The sequence below is a fragment of the Barbus barbus genome (assembly GCF_936440315.1).
Source record: "Barbus barbus genome assembly, chromosome: 43".
Classification (NCBI taxonomy): Eukaryota; Metazoa; Chordata; class Actinopteri; order Cypriniformes; family Cyprinidae; genus Barbus; species Barbus barbus.
Window position 1 is genome coordinate 4,906,127 of NC_136721.1, and position 14,587 is coordinate 4,920,713.

Genomic DNA, 14,587 nt, shown 5'->3' on the forward strand with positions numbered 1-14,587 from the left:
AATAAACAAGCACATAACCTGCTTTGTAGTGTGGTTCCAATTTATAGTCTGTGCACATGCTTAACATGTTTCCAATCAGCCCTAGGGCTACTATTAATGGAAACTATCTTCATACTTATGAGGGCACAGGAAAAAAACATGAGAATGGAAAACCCATAAAAGCAGCTGTTATTGAGCATTCACATTTAGGACTGTTTGAATCTCTTTCAAACCAACAAATGAAGTGCAATGCAAACCGGAGCAGGGTGAATATTTTTGTTGACAATTTGAAGAGTGCTCATATGTTTTAACTTAAGATAAATTGTCATTATTAAAAGTATTCAGATGACTTAGGAGTGGCAGTATGATTGAAATCTGAATTTTGTACTAAGGGTTTTTTCAGTAACTGAATGAAATGTTAAAAAGAATTATATTATATGTGACCCTGCACCACAAAACCTGGCATAAGGGTCAATTTTTCAAATCATCTGAAAGCTGAATAAATAAGCTTTCCATTGATGTATGGTTTGCTAGGATAGGACAATATTTGGCCGAGATATTTGAAAATCTGGAATCTGAGGGTGCAAAAAAATCTAAATATTGAGAAAATTGCCTTTCAAGTTGTCCAAATGAAGATCTTAGCAATGCATATTACTAATCAAAAATGAAGTTTTCATATATTTACGGTAAGAAATTTACTAAATATCTTCATGGAACATGATCTTTACTTAATATCCTAATGATTTTTGGCATAAAAGAAAAATCAATAATTTTGACCCATACAATGTATTTCTGGCTATTGCTATAAATATACCCCAGCGACTTAAGGCTGGTTTTGTGCTCCAGGGTCACATATATTATTAAAAAGCAAATTAAGTCTTAATATCAACTTATATAAGTGTGTGTGTGTGTGTGTGTGTGTGTGTGTGTGTGTGTGTGTGTGTGTGTGTGTGTGTGTGTGTGTGTGTGTGTGTGTGTGTGTTTTATACTTCTGTTATTTTTTATTATCAAAAATGCTGATCAAAATTTCCCAGATAAAAATATACTGACGGTATACTATTTACTGTAGGCCAAAGGAATCTCAAAGACAGTGCAGAGGATGACAGGAGACATGTAGCATGTTACAGGTGGAGGTCACATGATCACAGTACTTATAAAACATTTGGCAACTGTGTTCCATCATAAGGCCTGAAATAATTGCATTTTTTGGAATATGATCTTTCCATGTGTATGATATGAATAGTGCAGCGCTCCTGGGTGGTTTTTAAAAGTTTTATAGGCTTATTCTGCAGACTTCCGGATGCGCAGAAGGGTGTGTGGGGAGGGGGCGGGTTGGTAATTGGAGCTGGGCTGCCCGGGGCAGATAGAGACAGAATGAATCCCTTACAGATCCGACGAGAGCACCAAACCGGCCATGATGTCACCACATACCCAGGGCTTTTCTTGATTTAACCCAGGCGCAGAAAGAGACTCGCGTACATACAAACACTCACCCACACCCTCCTTGACCCTATCTCTCCTTGCATTCCACCTTGCTTTCATCTTTACTTCTTCTTTTAATAATCCAGAGCAAGCAGATGTTTCTACGTTTGACTGCAGCATGACTTCAGTATACCTTCATTTTGTCAAAGCATTTAGTGAAAGCGTTCATTAATATGGTGATTCAGTTTTGAGTTTTGACAACATAATTTAGTGTTTCCAATCTATACTTTAATAATTATATTAATTATTAAATTAGTATTCCATTACATTTCTATAAAAATTCAAGTGCATGGCATTTTGTGTGTATTATAAATAAATAAATAATATTTTCTATATAACATTTTAATGTATTGTTTGTTATATATTTAATACACTACAGAGAGGTATGAAACGATTTATACTTTAATAATTATATAAATTTTTAATCATAAATGATATAATTTTTAAATATTTTAATGTATTGTTATAGATTAGATACGCTATAGAGCGTGAGAGAAAAAATACACTTTAATAATTACAATAATTATTAAATTAATATTCCAAAATATTTACAAAATAATTCAAATGTCTGGCCTCTAAACAAATAAATCAACTTTTGTGTGTAAAACATTCATATGAAAATTATTTCATAATTAATTCATATTTACTGCTGAGTTTTTCTTTTGCAATAATAGATGGACGATACATATGCAATATAACAGATGGAGACAAAAATTCATAGAGACACTCTTGTTGCATAAAGTGCAAAACAGATTTGTTTTGTTCTGTTACTGTTATTCTCACAATTTCTACAAAACCTCATGTATGTTAACATGTGGAACAGTGGAATCTGCAGAATTCCACAACATCCATGTTCAATCCATCACACTCAAGTTTAAGTTTGCAAGGCCTTTCAAAACTAGAGTGATTTTAAGCCTGAGCTCGTCATTTCCCAGCAAGCCTCCCTTGAGGTCATTAACAGCAGCATTGAGCAGCATTGTGCTCTTCAGGTGAACCCATCTGCCCAAGCCAGACAGAGGGGGGTAATGCGGCAAATTATGGCCTCCAGATGTGAGAGACAACTGTAAACACTCTTCTGAGCAGGGCAAAGCATGACTTTGTCATTTCTTCAGATCTTCACATCTTTCAAGTGCTTCAAAACGGGATTCCGAGAGTCAGAGCGTTTTGAGACAGAGTGGCAAACGCTCACTTGAGCTCGCCTGTCATTACCCTAACCTCTCCGTTCTGGCGCGCCAAACGCTTTGTGCGAGCGGATCAACAGCTGTTAGCTCGCAGGAACGGGGAAGTGTAGTGGAACATGTCATGAAATATTAATCGGCATAATTGGGATGCTAGTTAGCGCTTCTTTGACCAGCTTTAGTCCCCTCCAGCGCGGCACGGCTACCGCTTAGTGTCAAGCTAAACTATTAAAGTGGCAGAAAAAATTATGAACTCTTGAAAATGGATTAGATGGGGCTTATGTTTCAGGGCCTTTAAAATACTCACTAAAATGCTCTAACCGTCTTCTCGCCGCCAACGACAGACAATGGAGGGGGAGAAAACACCAGCTCTTCCGGTACAAACTACTTTGCCGATTTCAGTGTCACATTCAATTTTCTGCTTCCTGCTTCTCCCCGGATCCCCATCCAAAAACAAGCATTTAAAACATCAGTCCTAATTAGATGATTAGTGCTTGGAAGGGCAGGAGATAAGTCATTTGCATAATTCAATCATAAGAGTAAGAGATACATATTTTGATGTTCGTTTGTACAATTATCTCCGCTGTCCTGGGGGCTGTGATACTAATGTGATTAAACAATACTCTTGCACGGGGCCTAGTGTCCTCCATTAAAGCACTGCTAGAGGCAAAGCAAAAATTAATTTTAGGAGACAATCAATTTTATTCTACATGACTGTAATAAATATAGCCCGGCTGCAGATGTGTCATTAAGCTCAGGAGGAGACTTTCCCAAAGTCAAAATGACACTCTTTCTCTCCTGCTTTTTTCTCTCCTGCCGTAACTGCGGGGCTGCGGACGGTGAGCGGAAAGTGTCATTTTTCCTCTTGTGAGATTCTTGACAGGCCATATCCATCTGTCTGTTTTAACCTCTTATATCTCTCTCCCACGTCGCTGCACATCAGCGAACACCTGCTATTCCTCATCCCCATCGAGACGGTGTATATTAAGAGCTAACTTCATAATTGCAGCTTCTAAATGCTCCTCAAACATCGTTTAATGATTGCGGATGTCAATATGTAATTTGTGCAGATTCACATACATAGCGGCGTTCTTAATTTGTTTTCGTGATTTCTGTGCCTAGAAGATTCAAGTAGCGCCTTTCCATTACTAATTGACCACATGTGTCTTTGCTTTGCCTCTAATTCATTGGTTACGCATGGGACTAGTTATTAAAGCGCTGTGGCTTGGAACAGGCACCCGCCAACATTAATGAGAACTCACATGGCCACAAGTTGGTTTATAAGAGCCCGTCAGCAGTTAAGCGCTCTCACGACTCAAACATGTTTGCAATAAGACAGAGATGGACAGAATAGCCGGTCTGTAAGACCAGCTGCCCGCTTGCCTTTACAAAATATGTTCAACTACATGTAAATAAAACTCTCTAAAAATCTCTATCCTTTTATCTTACATGGTGGCCCAAAAACTATATGGACTCTTAATCCCAAAAAAGGAAGAATGCTTTAAAATAAATGCCACTTAGTTTAAATATGTCTATATATAGGCTAAGAAGTCTTCAGATGCAAGAACCTCTAACATTTTGAAAATAAGGCATTCGCCTTTTCCTTTCCATTAAAGTGAAATTACTGAACCTAAACATTGAAGCCTGATAAAAATGCTCACTTAAAATAAAAAATCACAGACATAGGTTTTTGCATCAGAATCATATGTATATACACACACACATATATATATATATATATATAAAGTAAAAGTAAAAAAGTAAAGTCGTGACGTATTGTCAAGTATGGTGACCCATACTCGAAATTGGTGCTCTGCGTTTAACCCATCCAAGTGCACACACACAGCAGTGAGTAGTGAACAAATGCACACACACACACACACACACACACCGTGAACACACACCCGGAGCAGTGGGCAGCCATGCTGCAGCGCCCGGGGAGCAATTGGGGGTTCGGTGCCTTGCTCAAGGGCACCTCAGTCGTGGTATTGAGGGTGGAGAGAGCGCTGGACATTCCCTCCCCCCACCTACAATCCCTGCCGGCCGGGGGCTCGAACTCGCAACCTTTCGATTACGAGTCCGACTCTCTAACCATTAGGCCACGACTTCCCCATATATATATATATATACACACACAAATGCATGGCTTGATCATTTTGGCCACTGGATATGAGATATGACAGCTGTTCACATACTAACATACAGATACACTGAAGCCCTTCTTGATGCTTCAAACTGTATTAATTCATAATTTACTGTGCAAAAAGGGTAAAGGAAAGAGTGAATCTGCAAAAAAACAACCTCAGAAAAGGTGGATGTATAATTAATGTTTGACATTAAGGTGTGCCGAAGGAAGAGCGACAATCTGAGGAGATCTGATGAGACAGCGGGGTGTCTGGGGTGCCTCGGGCGAAGCCAAAGGCGCTGAGCCTCTGTCCATATGGACCGAGCGCGCACACGTGCACGCGCGACTACACAGAGAGACCTGGAGGCTCGCGCGCACTCCTGACACTTGATGTGGAGACAATTGTGGTCCTTGTCCGACATTATGTCTTTGTTTTAAATTTTTTCCAGTATTATTTAGTGTTCACACTTATGCGCGACTCAAAATCAGACCAAATCAATATACGTAAGATAGTACCAATTCAAATTAATCTACAGATTATGCTTCTTAAAAGGTGTCAAATTGTGCATTTTAGGGAATCTTTGAAACGCTGCGCTTTGACGCGCGGTGTGATGGTAGCTCGCGCCTGGGGCAAGGATGGGAATTAGACACATTTTAAATTAATGACTAAAAAAAGCAAATCGCTTCAAGAGACGAAAAAAAATATGACAGGCTTTCGAACAAGTAATGCGTTTTATGATTTAACCTGACAATTCCTGCAACTCCTGCTAAAGTGCGATTAGCATGAATGCAAACAGGGATGTTGTTCTCATTTTTATGATGTTACTCGCATGAAGTAACTCTCTGGTCAGTGATGCAATAAATATTAGTGGACAAGAGCTTTCTGCACTTTTTTTGGATGTTCTTGCACTTGGTGGAGAGAGAGAGAAAAACAGTTAAACTAATCCAATCCACCTTTGCGAAGAGGCAGGAGAGCAAGCACAGATGTTCATCTCTAATGTAATTCCCATTCAATTTCCTAAGTGCAGTCCCCAAGTGCAAACTAGTTTAGTGTTATGTTTAGCTTGCAAATTTCGTTTTAATAAATAATGAATGCATTAAAAACTTGAAGATCAATTGCGAGCTGAGAAATCATAAAAAGCGAGCCGTAAGTGCCGCGTGCGTTTGCTGATTTGGACACTTTCTCTGTCTTTTAGTCTGGAAGTTTTAAAGAGCCCTTTGCATATTTTTAGGCTGTATCTGAAATCCTAGTGAGCTCCCTGCCTAGACAGCACATTCAGCTGCAGACTCGGAACGCGCCGACTGCTGGGCGTTCTTGAGTATATGATTCAGGATGATTCAGAACCCAGAACCTACTCTTTTTCAAAACCGGTCTCGTTTTAAATAAATAAATAAATGTATGACGTGCATGTATAACTATACCTATTGTATAACAGTGTAGTCCTATTTTCCGATCGAATGATTCTTATGAGCTTGTTCTTTTTAGTGAATCAAAAACGTAGAGCGCAATCAATGTAGTCCGATTCCTGAACAAACGACTCTTATGAGTCGGTTCGTTTTAGTGCCTCAAAACACAAAATGCAACCAGGGTATGACTTCAAATTATATATTGTGAACGATGACTACTTATAAATGGGTCCTAGCTGAATAAACTAATGTAAGTTACGCATTCTTCATGTCCAACTCCAAAAGGCCTAAAAGTTATGTTACAAAAAAAAAGGTTTCTTTCTTTCTATATATTTTTGTAAAAAAAAATGCTTTATTTAAAATATAGTTAACCTACAATCATACATTTGTCACCCCTAAAAAGTTTTTAAATGGTCTTTGTAAATAGCCTACCTTTTGCAATAACTGTTTTATATTATCTGTTCTGTGAAAGGTGATATGATCTGATTATTTGAATGCTGAGGGCATTAAATGCAATCAAATCTGCAATTTCATTTTCCCTAATATTTACTCTTTAACAGTCTTCAAAGAATTGTGGAATAATGGAACTTTTAGGGAATCATTAAGAGGAAACAGAAACAGTATCGTAAAAATCCCTGAGATTCCCACCCCTATCTATATTTTGTTGGTCTATCTAAACATGCATGAGATGAATGCCTTTGGCCATTGCGTCGCACTCTTAAGTGTTTGTAAAACGGCATGTTCTGTGACCTCTTTAATTCTGTCGTGCCCTGTCTGGCTGCTTTCAATACGACAGTCTGTCCTGTTTGAACACCCCCTATGTAGGCAGCTCAGTATAAATTTTGAGACACACTCCTCACTCGCTTCTCCATAGCTGTCCCGTACAAACTGAGGCAAAAGACACCCATTTGTCTCAGCTTAGCCCTTCTCCCAGTGAGCCTGTGCTGAAGGAGGAGAGAGAGAGAGAGGGAGAGGAGGCGAGGAGCCAGCACGCACATTAGTTTCAGCCATCTGGTAGCAGGACAGTGGATGATGTTTAAATCTGACTATAAAAGCGATGCTTGCGAAGGTGAACTGTAAAGCAACGATGCCGAGGAGCAAATTCAATTTCAGGGGGGCCCATTGCTCGGGCAATTTCATTATCCGACCGTATGCTGCAATCTGACAGAAGAGTGAAAAGCGCAGTGTTCCGCACCTCATTCTCTTATTGTCCATTTTGCCTGGACTCAAAATTAAACAAAATAATGTTGTAAAACGGTCTCTCCCCCGCTCACTTTCTCCTCGCTCCTCATTTCTAATTAGATATGCATGGCAGATTGATTCAGAACTGCGCAAAGCCCAATAAAGTAACGGGGGATTCTTCTGGAGGTTGTGCTGGGGATGTTAAAAGGTTAATTACCGAACCTTGCCCAGAATGGCCATCTGGATATGCGCTCTCTCTCTCTCTCTCCCTAAAACACACATGCGTGCATCTCCACACACACATCCGCTGTGCAAAAGCGCACTTTAAGACCACGTTCCTGAACCTTCTCGCCCCGACCAATTTTCAATACCTGACCTTTTACCTGTGAGAAAGTAAGAAAATGGAAATAGAAAATTGAAAGTACTAGACCTGATGCAAAGCACTTCATGGAGAGGAATACATAGAGATACTGAGGTTAAGGTTACTAAAGGTTGTGAACTTTTGGGGACAGCCTTTACTTCAAAAATATATATTTAATGTAATGTATAAATTATATTTCATTTATAATTAATATATGACACAATATTACATTTTTGTATAAATAACACAAATGATTTCAAATGATGTCTTTTAAAAAGTCAAATCAATTTTATACACTGTGTTTTGACTGTTATTCCACTAAAAGTGAAGATGCTGCCGTTTTTATACTAACATATAATTAGAAACTGTTTCCTTGGATGATAAAGGTCTTTAAAGGTGTACTGCTCCCTTGAGTCCCACCACACCAATCACACACACATAAGCTGATATTGCTGCAGGAGCCTGAGAACACTAATGCATCTGTCATGATAACAAGCTAAGAATAACATCTCTACACCAAACACAGATCCAGGAGAGGTGATTCATTGATTTATGCAACATGGCCCAACACCTCATCCAAATGAGACGTGGGACATCATCCAGACAAATGGAGTATCAAACAAGAATTCCAGATCTGGCCCTGGATATTACATGGGTTAAAAGTGCATAAATGATATTGATGTCTATTTATGTGAGCCTGACTCTGTGGAGCGAATAACAGAATAAAGTGAAATACAACTGAAGTATGACCCCTAGTCCAAAGAGCTGTCATTGTATAAGCAAGAATAAAAGTGGGGAAAACATCAAATATAACTGTACTTAAAAATCTTAAGGTTTCTAAACACTTAGTGTAGAATGATCAATAATGAGTCAGTTCAGTCAATGAAGGCTATAAATATAGTAGATCCAGGAAAGTTAGCAAACTTATAAAGAGTTTAAAGGCAAAAAAAAAAAAAAAAAAAACATTCTAAAAAAATAATAATAATAATCTTTATTATCTTTGCTGTGTGGATTGTTTTATGCCATTAGTTAAATAAATCCTGCAAGTTCAAGCTTAAACATAATTTCAGAATAGCTATTCAAATTTGCCTTCCAAACAGATTTTATTACAAGGCAGCTGAAATATATAGCCCATATATAGTGTAATATGTAATATATAAAATGTATATATAAGTGTAAATGAATATCATATTTTTGTTTTTAGTTGATCTGAATCATTAAAATAACTATGTTTGCGCTGTAATAAACGCTTGTATAAAGACAGTTACGTAAAAAGCAGATCGAGTGGTCAAAAAGTCAAAAAGATTCCGAACAAAGTTATTTTATTAATTTCACGGTTTTATTAGCCTATTTTTGTTACTATTGTTTTTTTTTTCTCAGGACAATGATTTGATTGGAAACGGAAAAGAGGTCAAAACTGCAGGTGGTTTGGCAGAAGGAAAAACTGATTGCAACCAATTTTACACAAAAGTTTCATTTTGGACATTTAATGTGTTTTGACAAGTCCACAAACAGCACTTCATAATAACTTTTTTATAAGTAAATGAATTTAAAACATTATTAAATTATATTAAAGGTAACTATCTTGTTTAGATCGCGTGCGTTAAAATATGAATGTCATAAACGTGTAGCCTAATTCATATATTTCCATAAATATTCCTATTTGCACACGCATGAAATCATTTTTTATTAAAGTTATCATAAAGTGTTCGCAACTTTTCCAAGTACGACAACTCTGCTATAGTTCTGAATGAACTTGAAAAGCACCTCAGGTTCCAAAGCTGAGCGTAAATGTGAGATGCATGTGCGATATAGGCTAAGACTTGCCTGGCATTGGTGCAGTCGTTATAAAGCGCCTCGAAGTCTTTTCGGGTGATGAGCTTGCACCGGTTCACGCCCGGCTGAATGGCCCCAAGTCCGCGCAGGATCCGCACCTGCTCCACCGTGCACACCACCGGACATATATCCAGCCGCTTCAGCTTGGTGTAGACGGTGTGCAGCCCGCCGACCAGGTGCTTCAGGAACAGGTCGAACACCTGCGGGAGGCAGATGAGCTCCTGACCGTCCACGGTGAACGAAGCCACTTTCACCCCGTGCACCTCCACCATCTTACACTCGTTATTGTGGACACCGCCGGGCCCGTTCCCGTTAGTGCTGCCGCCGCCGCCGCCGACGGTGCCGGTGATGAAAGAGTTGATCATGCTGCTGGTCAGTCGCGGGGACTCGGCCGGGCTGGAGTACAGAGAGTCGGGACGGAACAGGCTGCTCGCGCCCCCGGGAGTGGAGGTCGGTGAAAGCACCGGAGGAGTTGCTGATACGGCCATAGTTTATGCGAAGTTTCCTCCTTTCCGTACTTTTGAGTCAAGCACACCTTTGCTGGCTCCTCGTACTGTTTCGCGGCTTTCACTCGGTGTTTCTCATGCGTCTCCGGTAGCGACTGCTGATAGTCGGTAATGTGCAACTACCTTCCTCGCGAGTGAGATGGATAGAAGTGTATCGCACTCAGCGATTCAATTAGCCTGCCCACTAAAGGCCGGAGTGACAGCCCTCTCAGCCAATAAAGAGCGTGATGGCACACGCCTTCAAATGTTATTGGCCATCTGCCAGAGATGGGCGGGGACTTGTGTTCTTCTCACTATCAAAAGCAAATACAACTTTTTAGACAGATGATAGGCTATATACAGTATTTAATTCGTGCCTTTAGCTTGTACTGACCACCGCTGTTATTTTGGTTACACGTTTTCTTCCACGGCCTTTATACTAAATCAATTTAATGCTAAATATAAGAATAGTGCAAATGAAATATGTGCGTAATGATATTTTCATGTGAATGTAGCTTGGCTAGATTCCTGTCCGTTAAGCTTTATAAAATGTTTGTTAATTATGACTTCATGAAAGTTATTAAAATGATCATAATTACACTTCTATTACAGGCATATAACTGTGAATGTCAGTGATGACAGTTGTAGTAGGCTATTTAAGAATATTTCATAATATTAGACTTCTATACTTTAATATTAACAAATATTAAATATGACAACTGTTCACAGTTACCAGTGACTACTCATTCCAACTATACATAGGCTAATTAACACTGCATCACATCATTTTAAAATTGCAGTACATAAGCAAGCACAAGATTTTCTTGAAGTAGCCCTGAAATATATGGAAAATATTACCCTATGCTTCATATTTTTAAAAAAAAAAAGAAAAGAAAAAAAAGATTTTTTTAAAGGCCCAAAACATTATTGCTATTATAACATGTAACACATAAAGGTAAACTAAGGTGAACTAACTTTACTGTCTAAGCTTTGAGTAAGCACTTCTGTTGTTATATAACATTGCCTTTTAGGTAACTTATAAAAGAGAGTTCTGGATTTGAAACATTTGGCCTAATTTGAAGTGGCATGTGAATCTTACTTAGAATTTCTAGTATATTATAATTGTTATTTGTCATGTTGAGTTCTTGTACCATTCATCCATAAACCTGAGAGCCAAGATTATTTTTTTGCATATGACTGTAAATTAACATCTGCTTATTTTTCAGTATCGTTTTGTTCAAAAATCTGATGGTGTTTGTTTATTTTAATGCATTTTTTCTCTTAAACATTTACAAATGAATTCACTGATATTAACAGAAGACCCTCTGAAAACATATGGGTGGATTTCAATAAAGAACAACGATCTGTATGGTAAAACAGTTCTACAACATGTCTTAAAAATGTCAATCACTCCAATACTAATTTTTGACTGTAACACATCTGATTCACTTTTCTTTTTTTTCAATACTTTATCTTTGCTCTCATTATGAACCACTTAGTGAAGCAAATGAGGACCTTTGTAAATGAGAATCTTTATACAGATCAAAAAAAGTCATTGTAAAATTAATGTAGGAATCATGCTTAACCTTTGAGCCCTTGCAACTTTTGTGGGAAGATTAATATTGTAATGAGTGCCTAAATGCCATGCAAATTTCTGCCAAGTACCTGCTGAAATTAAAAAGCTAGGTGGCAATCTAGAAAATTAGATACATATTTTACCTAGCTTTCAATCGCACCTCAACCCATCTTATATTTAATCTTAATGAAGACCTGATTAACATACCTGGCCCTGCAGGCACACATGCACCGCCCCCTCCACACGCCCCTCCAGCACCGCCCCAATGCTCCGTATGCATATTCACGAATTATACATACATACGTAATGGATCTACATACTTACACTGGCATATGTTAATGGCAGTGTAAGCAGCATTCGATTTATACACTGGTCTCAGGATGTAAAACTTTTATCACCTGAGAAATCCATATTTTAACAAAATATACAACACGAATTCTGGAAATGTAGGGACATTTTTTAAATTGGAATAAAATGAAAACTAAAAGACTTTCAAATCACATAAGCCAATATTTTATTCACAATAGAATATAGATATTATAACAAATGCTTAAACAGAGAAATTTTACACTTTTATCCACTAAATGAGCTCATTTCAAATTTGATGTCTGCTAAAGGTCTCAAAAAAGTTGGCACGGGGGCAACAAAGGAAGCCATATGTGAACATGGTCCAGAAGCGCCGTAGTGTCCTGTGGGCCAAGGCAAAGTGTGGAAAAGTGTTCTTTGGTCAGATGAGTCCAAATTTGACATTCTTGTTGGAAATCACAGATGCTATGTCCTCCGGACTAAAGAGGATGGAGACCTTCCAGCGTGTTATCAGCATTCAGTTCAAAAGCCAGCATCTCTGATGGTATGGGGGTGCATAAGTTCATACGGTATGGGCAGCTTGCATGTTTTGGAAGGCACTATGAATGCCTAAAGGTATATAAAGGTTTTAGAGCAACATATGCTCCCCTCCAGACGACGTGTATTTCAGCAGGACAATGCAAAACCACGTACTGCAGCTATTACAACAGCATGGCTTCGTAGTAGAAGAGTCCGGGTGCTGAATCGGCCTGCCTGCAGTCCAGATCTTTCACCTATAGAGAACATTTGGCGCATCATTAAATGAAAAATGCGTCAAAGATGACCACAAACTCTTCAGCAGCTGGAAACCTATATCAGGCAATAATGGGATCAAATTCCAACACCAAAACTCCAGAAACTCATAACCTCGATGCCAAGACGTCTTCAAACTGTTTTGAAAAGAAGAGAAGATGCTACTCCATGGTAAACATGCCGCCATCCCAACATTTTGAGACCTGTAGCAGGCATCAAATTTGAAATGAGCTCATTTTGTGCATAAAATTTTTAAATTTCTCAGTTTAAACATTTATGTTAACTATATTCTATTGTGAATACAATATTGGCTCATGTGATTTGAAAGTCTTTTAGTTTTCATTTTATTAAAAAAAACACAAAAAAATGTCCCAACATTTCCGGAATTCGGGTTGTATATACAGTAGGAACACTATTAAAGTAATTAATAGTATATAATAAGAGAAGAGAAGTGAACGCATAGGGAAAAGACAAAGTAAGAAGGAGAGGAGTCATAATAAGAGGCACTGAGAGCTGGGAGAAGATGAATACTGGAAGAGAAGAGGCGAGACAAGAACGAGCAGAGAAGAGAAGCAAAGAGAAGACAAAACAAGACAAGAAAAGACAAGCTGATCATAGAGGAGACAAGATGAGGCCAAGGGAGACAAATCAAGAAGAGATGTGAGACAAGACAAGAAGATACAAACCTAGCCTAGAAGACAAGAGAAATGACAAGATGAGCATAGAAAAGATGAAAATAAAATGATGACAAGACGTATAGCAATAATAATAATGGATAGCGAAGAGACAAGGCAAGAGGAGAGGAGTCGTACAATGAGAGAAGATTATATACTCAAAGAGAAGAGACAAAAGATGAGAAGAGCAGAGAGGAGATGAGATGAGACAAAACAAGAGAAAACAAGAAAAGATAAGACCAGCTGAGCCTAGAAGAGACCAGATGAGATAAGGTAAGACTATGTGCGACAAGTTGAGAAGAGATGAGACAATAAAAGACACACTGCGCATAAAAAGACAAGAAGAGAAGAGTTGACCATAGAAGAGATTAGACAAAACAAGACAAGAAGAAACAAGATGAGGCCAGGTGAGACAAGTAGAGAGGAGGTGAGACAAAGTAAGTCAAGAAAAGACAAGCTGAGCATAGAAGAGACAAAATGAGGTAAGAAAAGATGAGACCAGGTGACACAACTAGAGAAGAGATGAGACAAGACAAAAAGAGACAAGCTGAGCATAGAGGAGATGAGAAACCACAACTTGAGCATAGAATATTGGAAAAAATGTTGACACAAGACATGTAGCAATAACAATGGATAGCGAAGAGACAAAGTTAGAGGTAAGGAGTCAAACAATGAGAGAAGATGATATACTTGAAGAAAGGAAACAAAACAAGAAGAGAGGAGCAGAGATGAGACAATACAAGACAAGAAAAGACAAGCTGAGCATAGACGAGAGAAGATGAGACGAGACAAAATGAGGCCAGGTGAGACCTGTCAGAAATGAGAGTGGGATCCAACTGCAGGTGAATAACTCAAAATTTATTGAAACAGTGAAACAGAAAAATGCTCTGTCCCAAAAAAATCAGTCGGATGGCGTAAACCAGCAAATAGTCCACTTGCACTGCACGAAAATCAGACCGGCTTCAGCCGAGCCATTGGGGCAGAGCAGCAGCAAGAAGGCAAAAGACACTGAAATCTAGATGAAGCACCGGCTGCGAGCAGAGAGAAATCGGGAGGGGTACCAAGAAAAGCAGAGAAAAGTCAAGGCAGGGAACCGACCAGAGTTCTAGGGAAGCAGGTGTGTAAAAAGGAAGGATTGCAAAAACAAGAGCGCCAGACTGACAGGACTAGAAAAAAAATAAACAAACGAGACAGGGTCAGAATA

At 38.7% G+C, this 14,587-nt stretch overlaps 1 protein-coding gene across 2 annotated transcripts in view; it reads right to left on the reverse strand.

The window, feature by feature from the left end:
- LOC306862092 (dachshund homolog 2-like) overlaps positions 1-10,209 on the reverse strand; it is a 144,796-nt gene extending 134,587 nt beyond the window's left edge. Inside the window, exon 1 of one of the 2 annotated variants that reach the window (XM_079404722.1) lies at positions 9,542-10,209. In XM_079404722.1, coding sequence (XP_079260848.1) covers positions 9,542-10,038 — 497 coding nt within the window. In that variant the 5' untranslated portion in view covers positions 10,039-10,209. The remainder of the gene's footprint in view (positions 1-9,541) is intronic. The other variant, XM_079404723.1, reaches the window with a different exon arrangement.
- Positions 10,210-14,587: the final 4,378 nt, after the last annotated feature.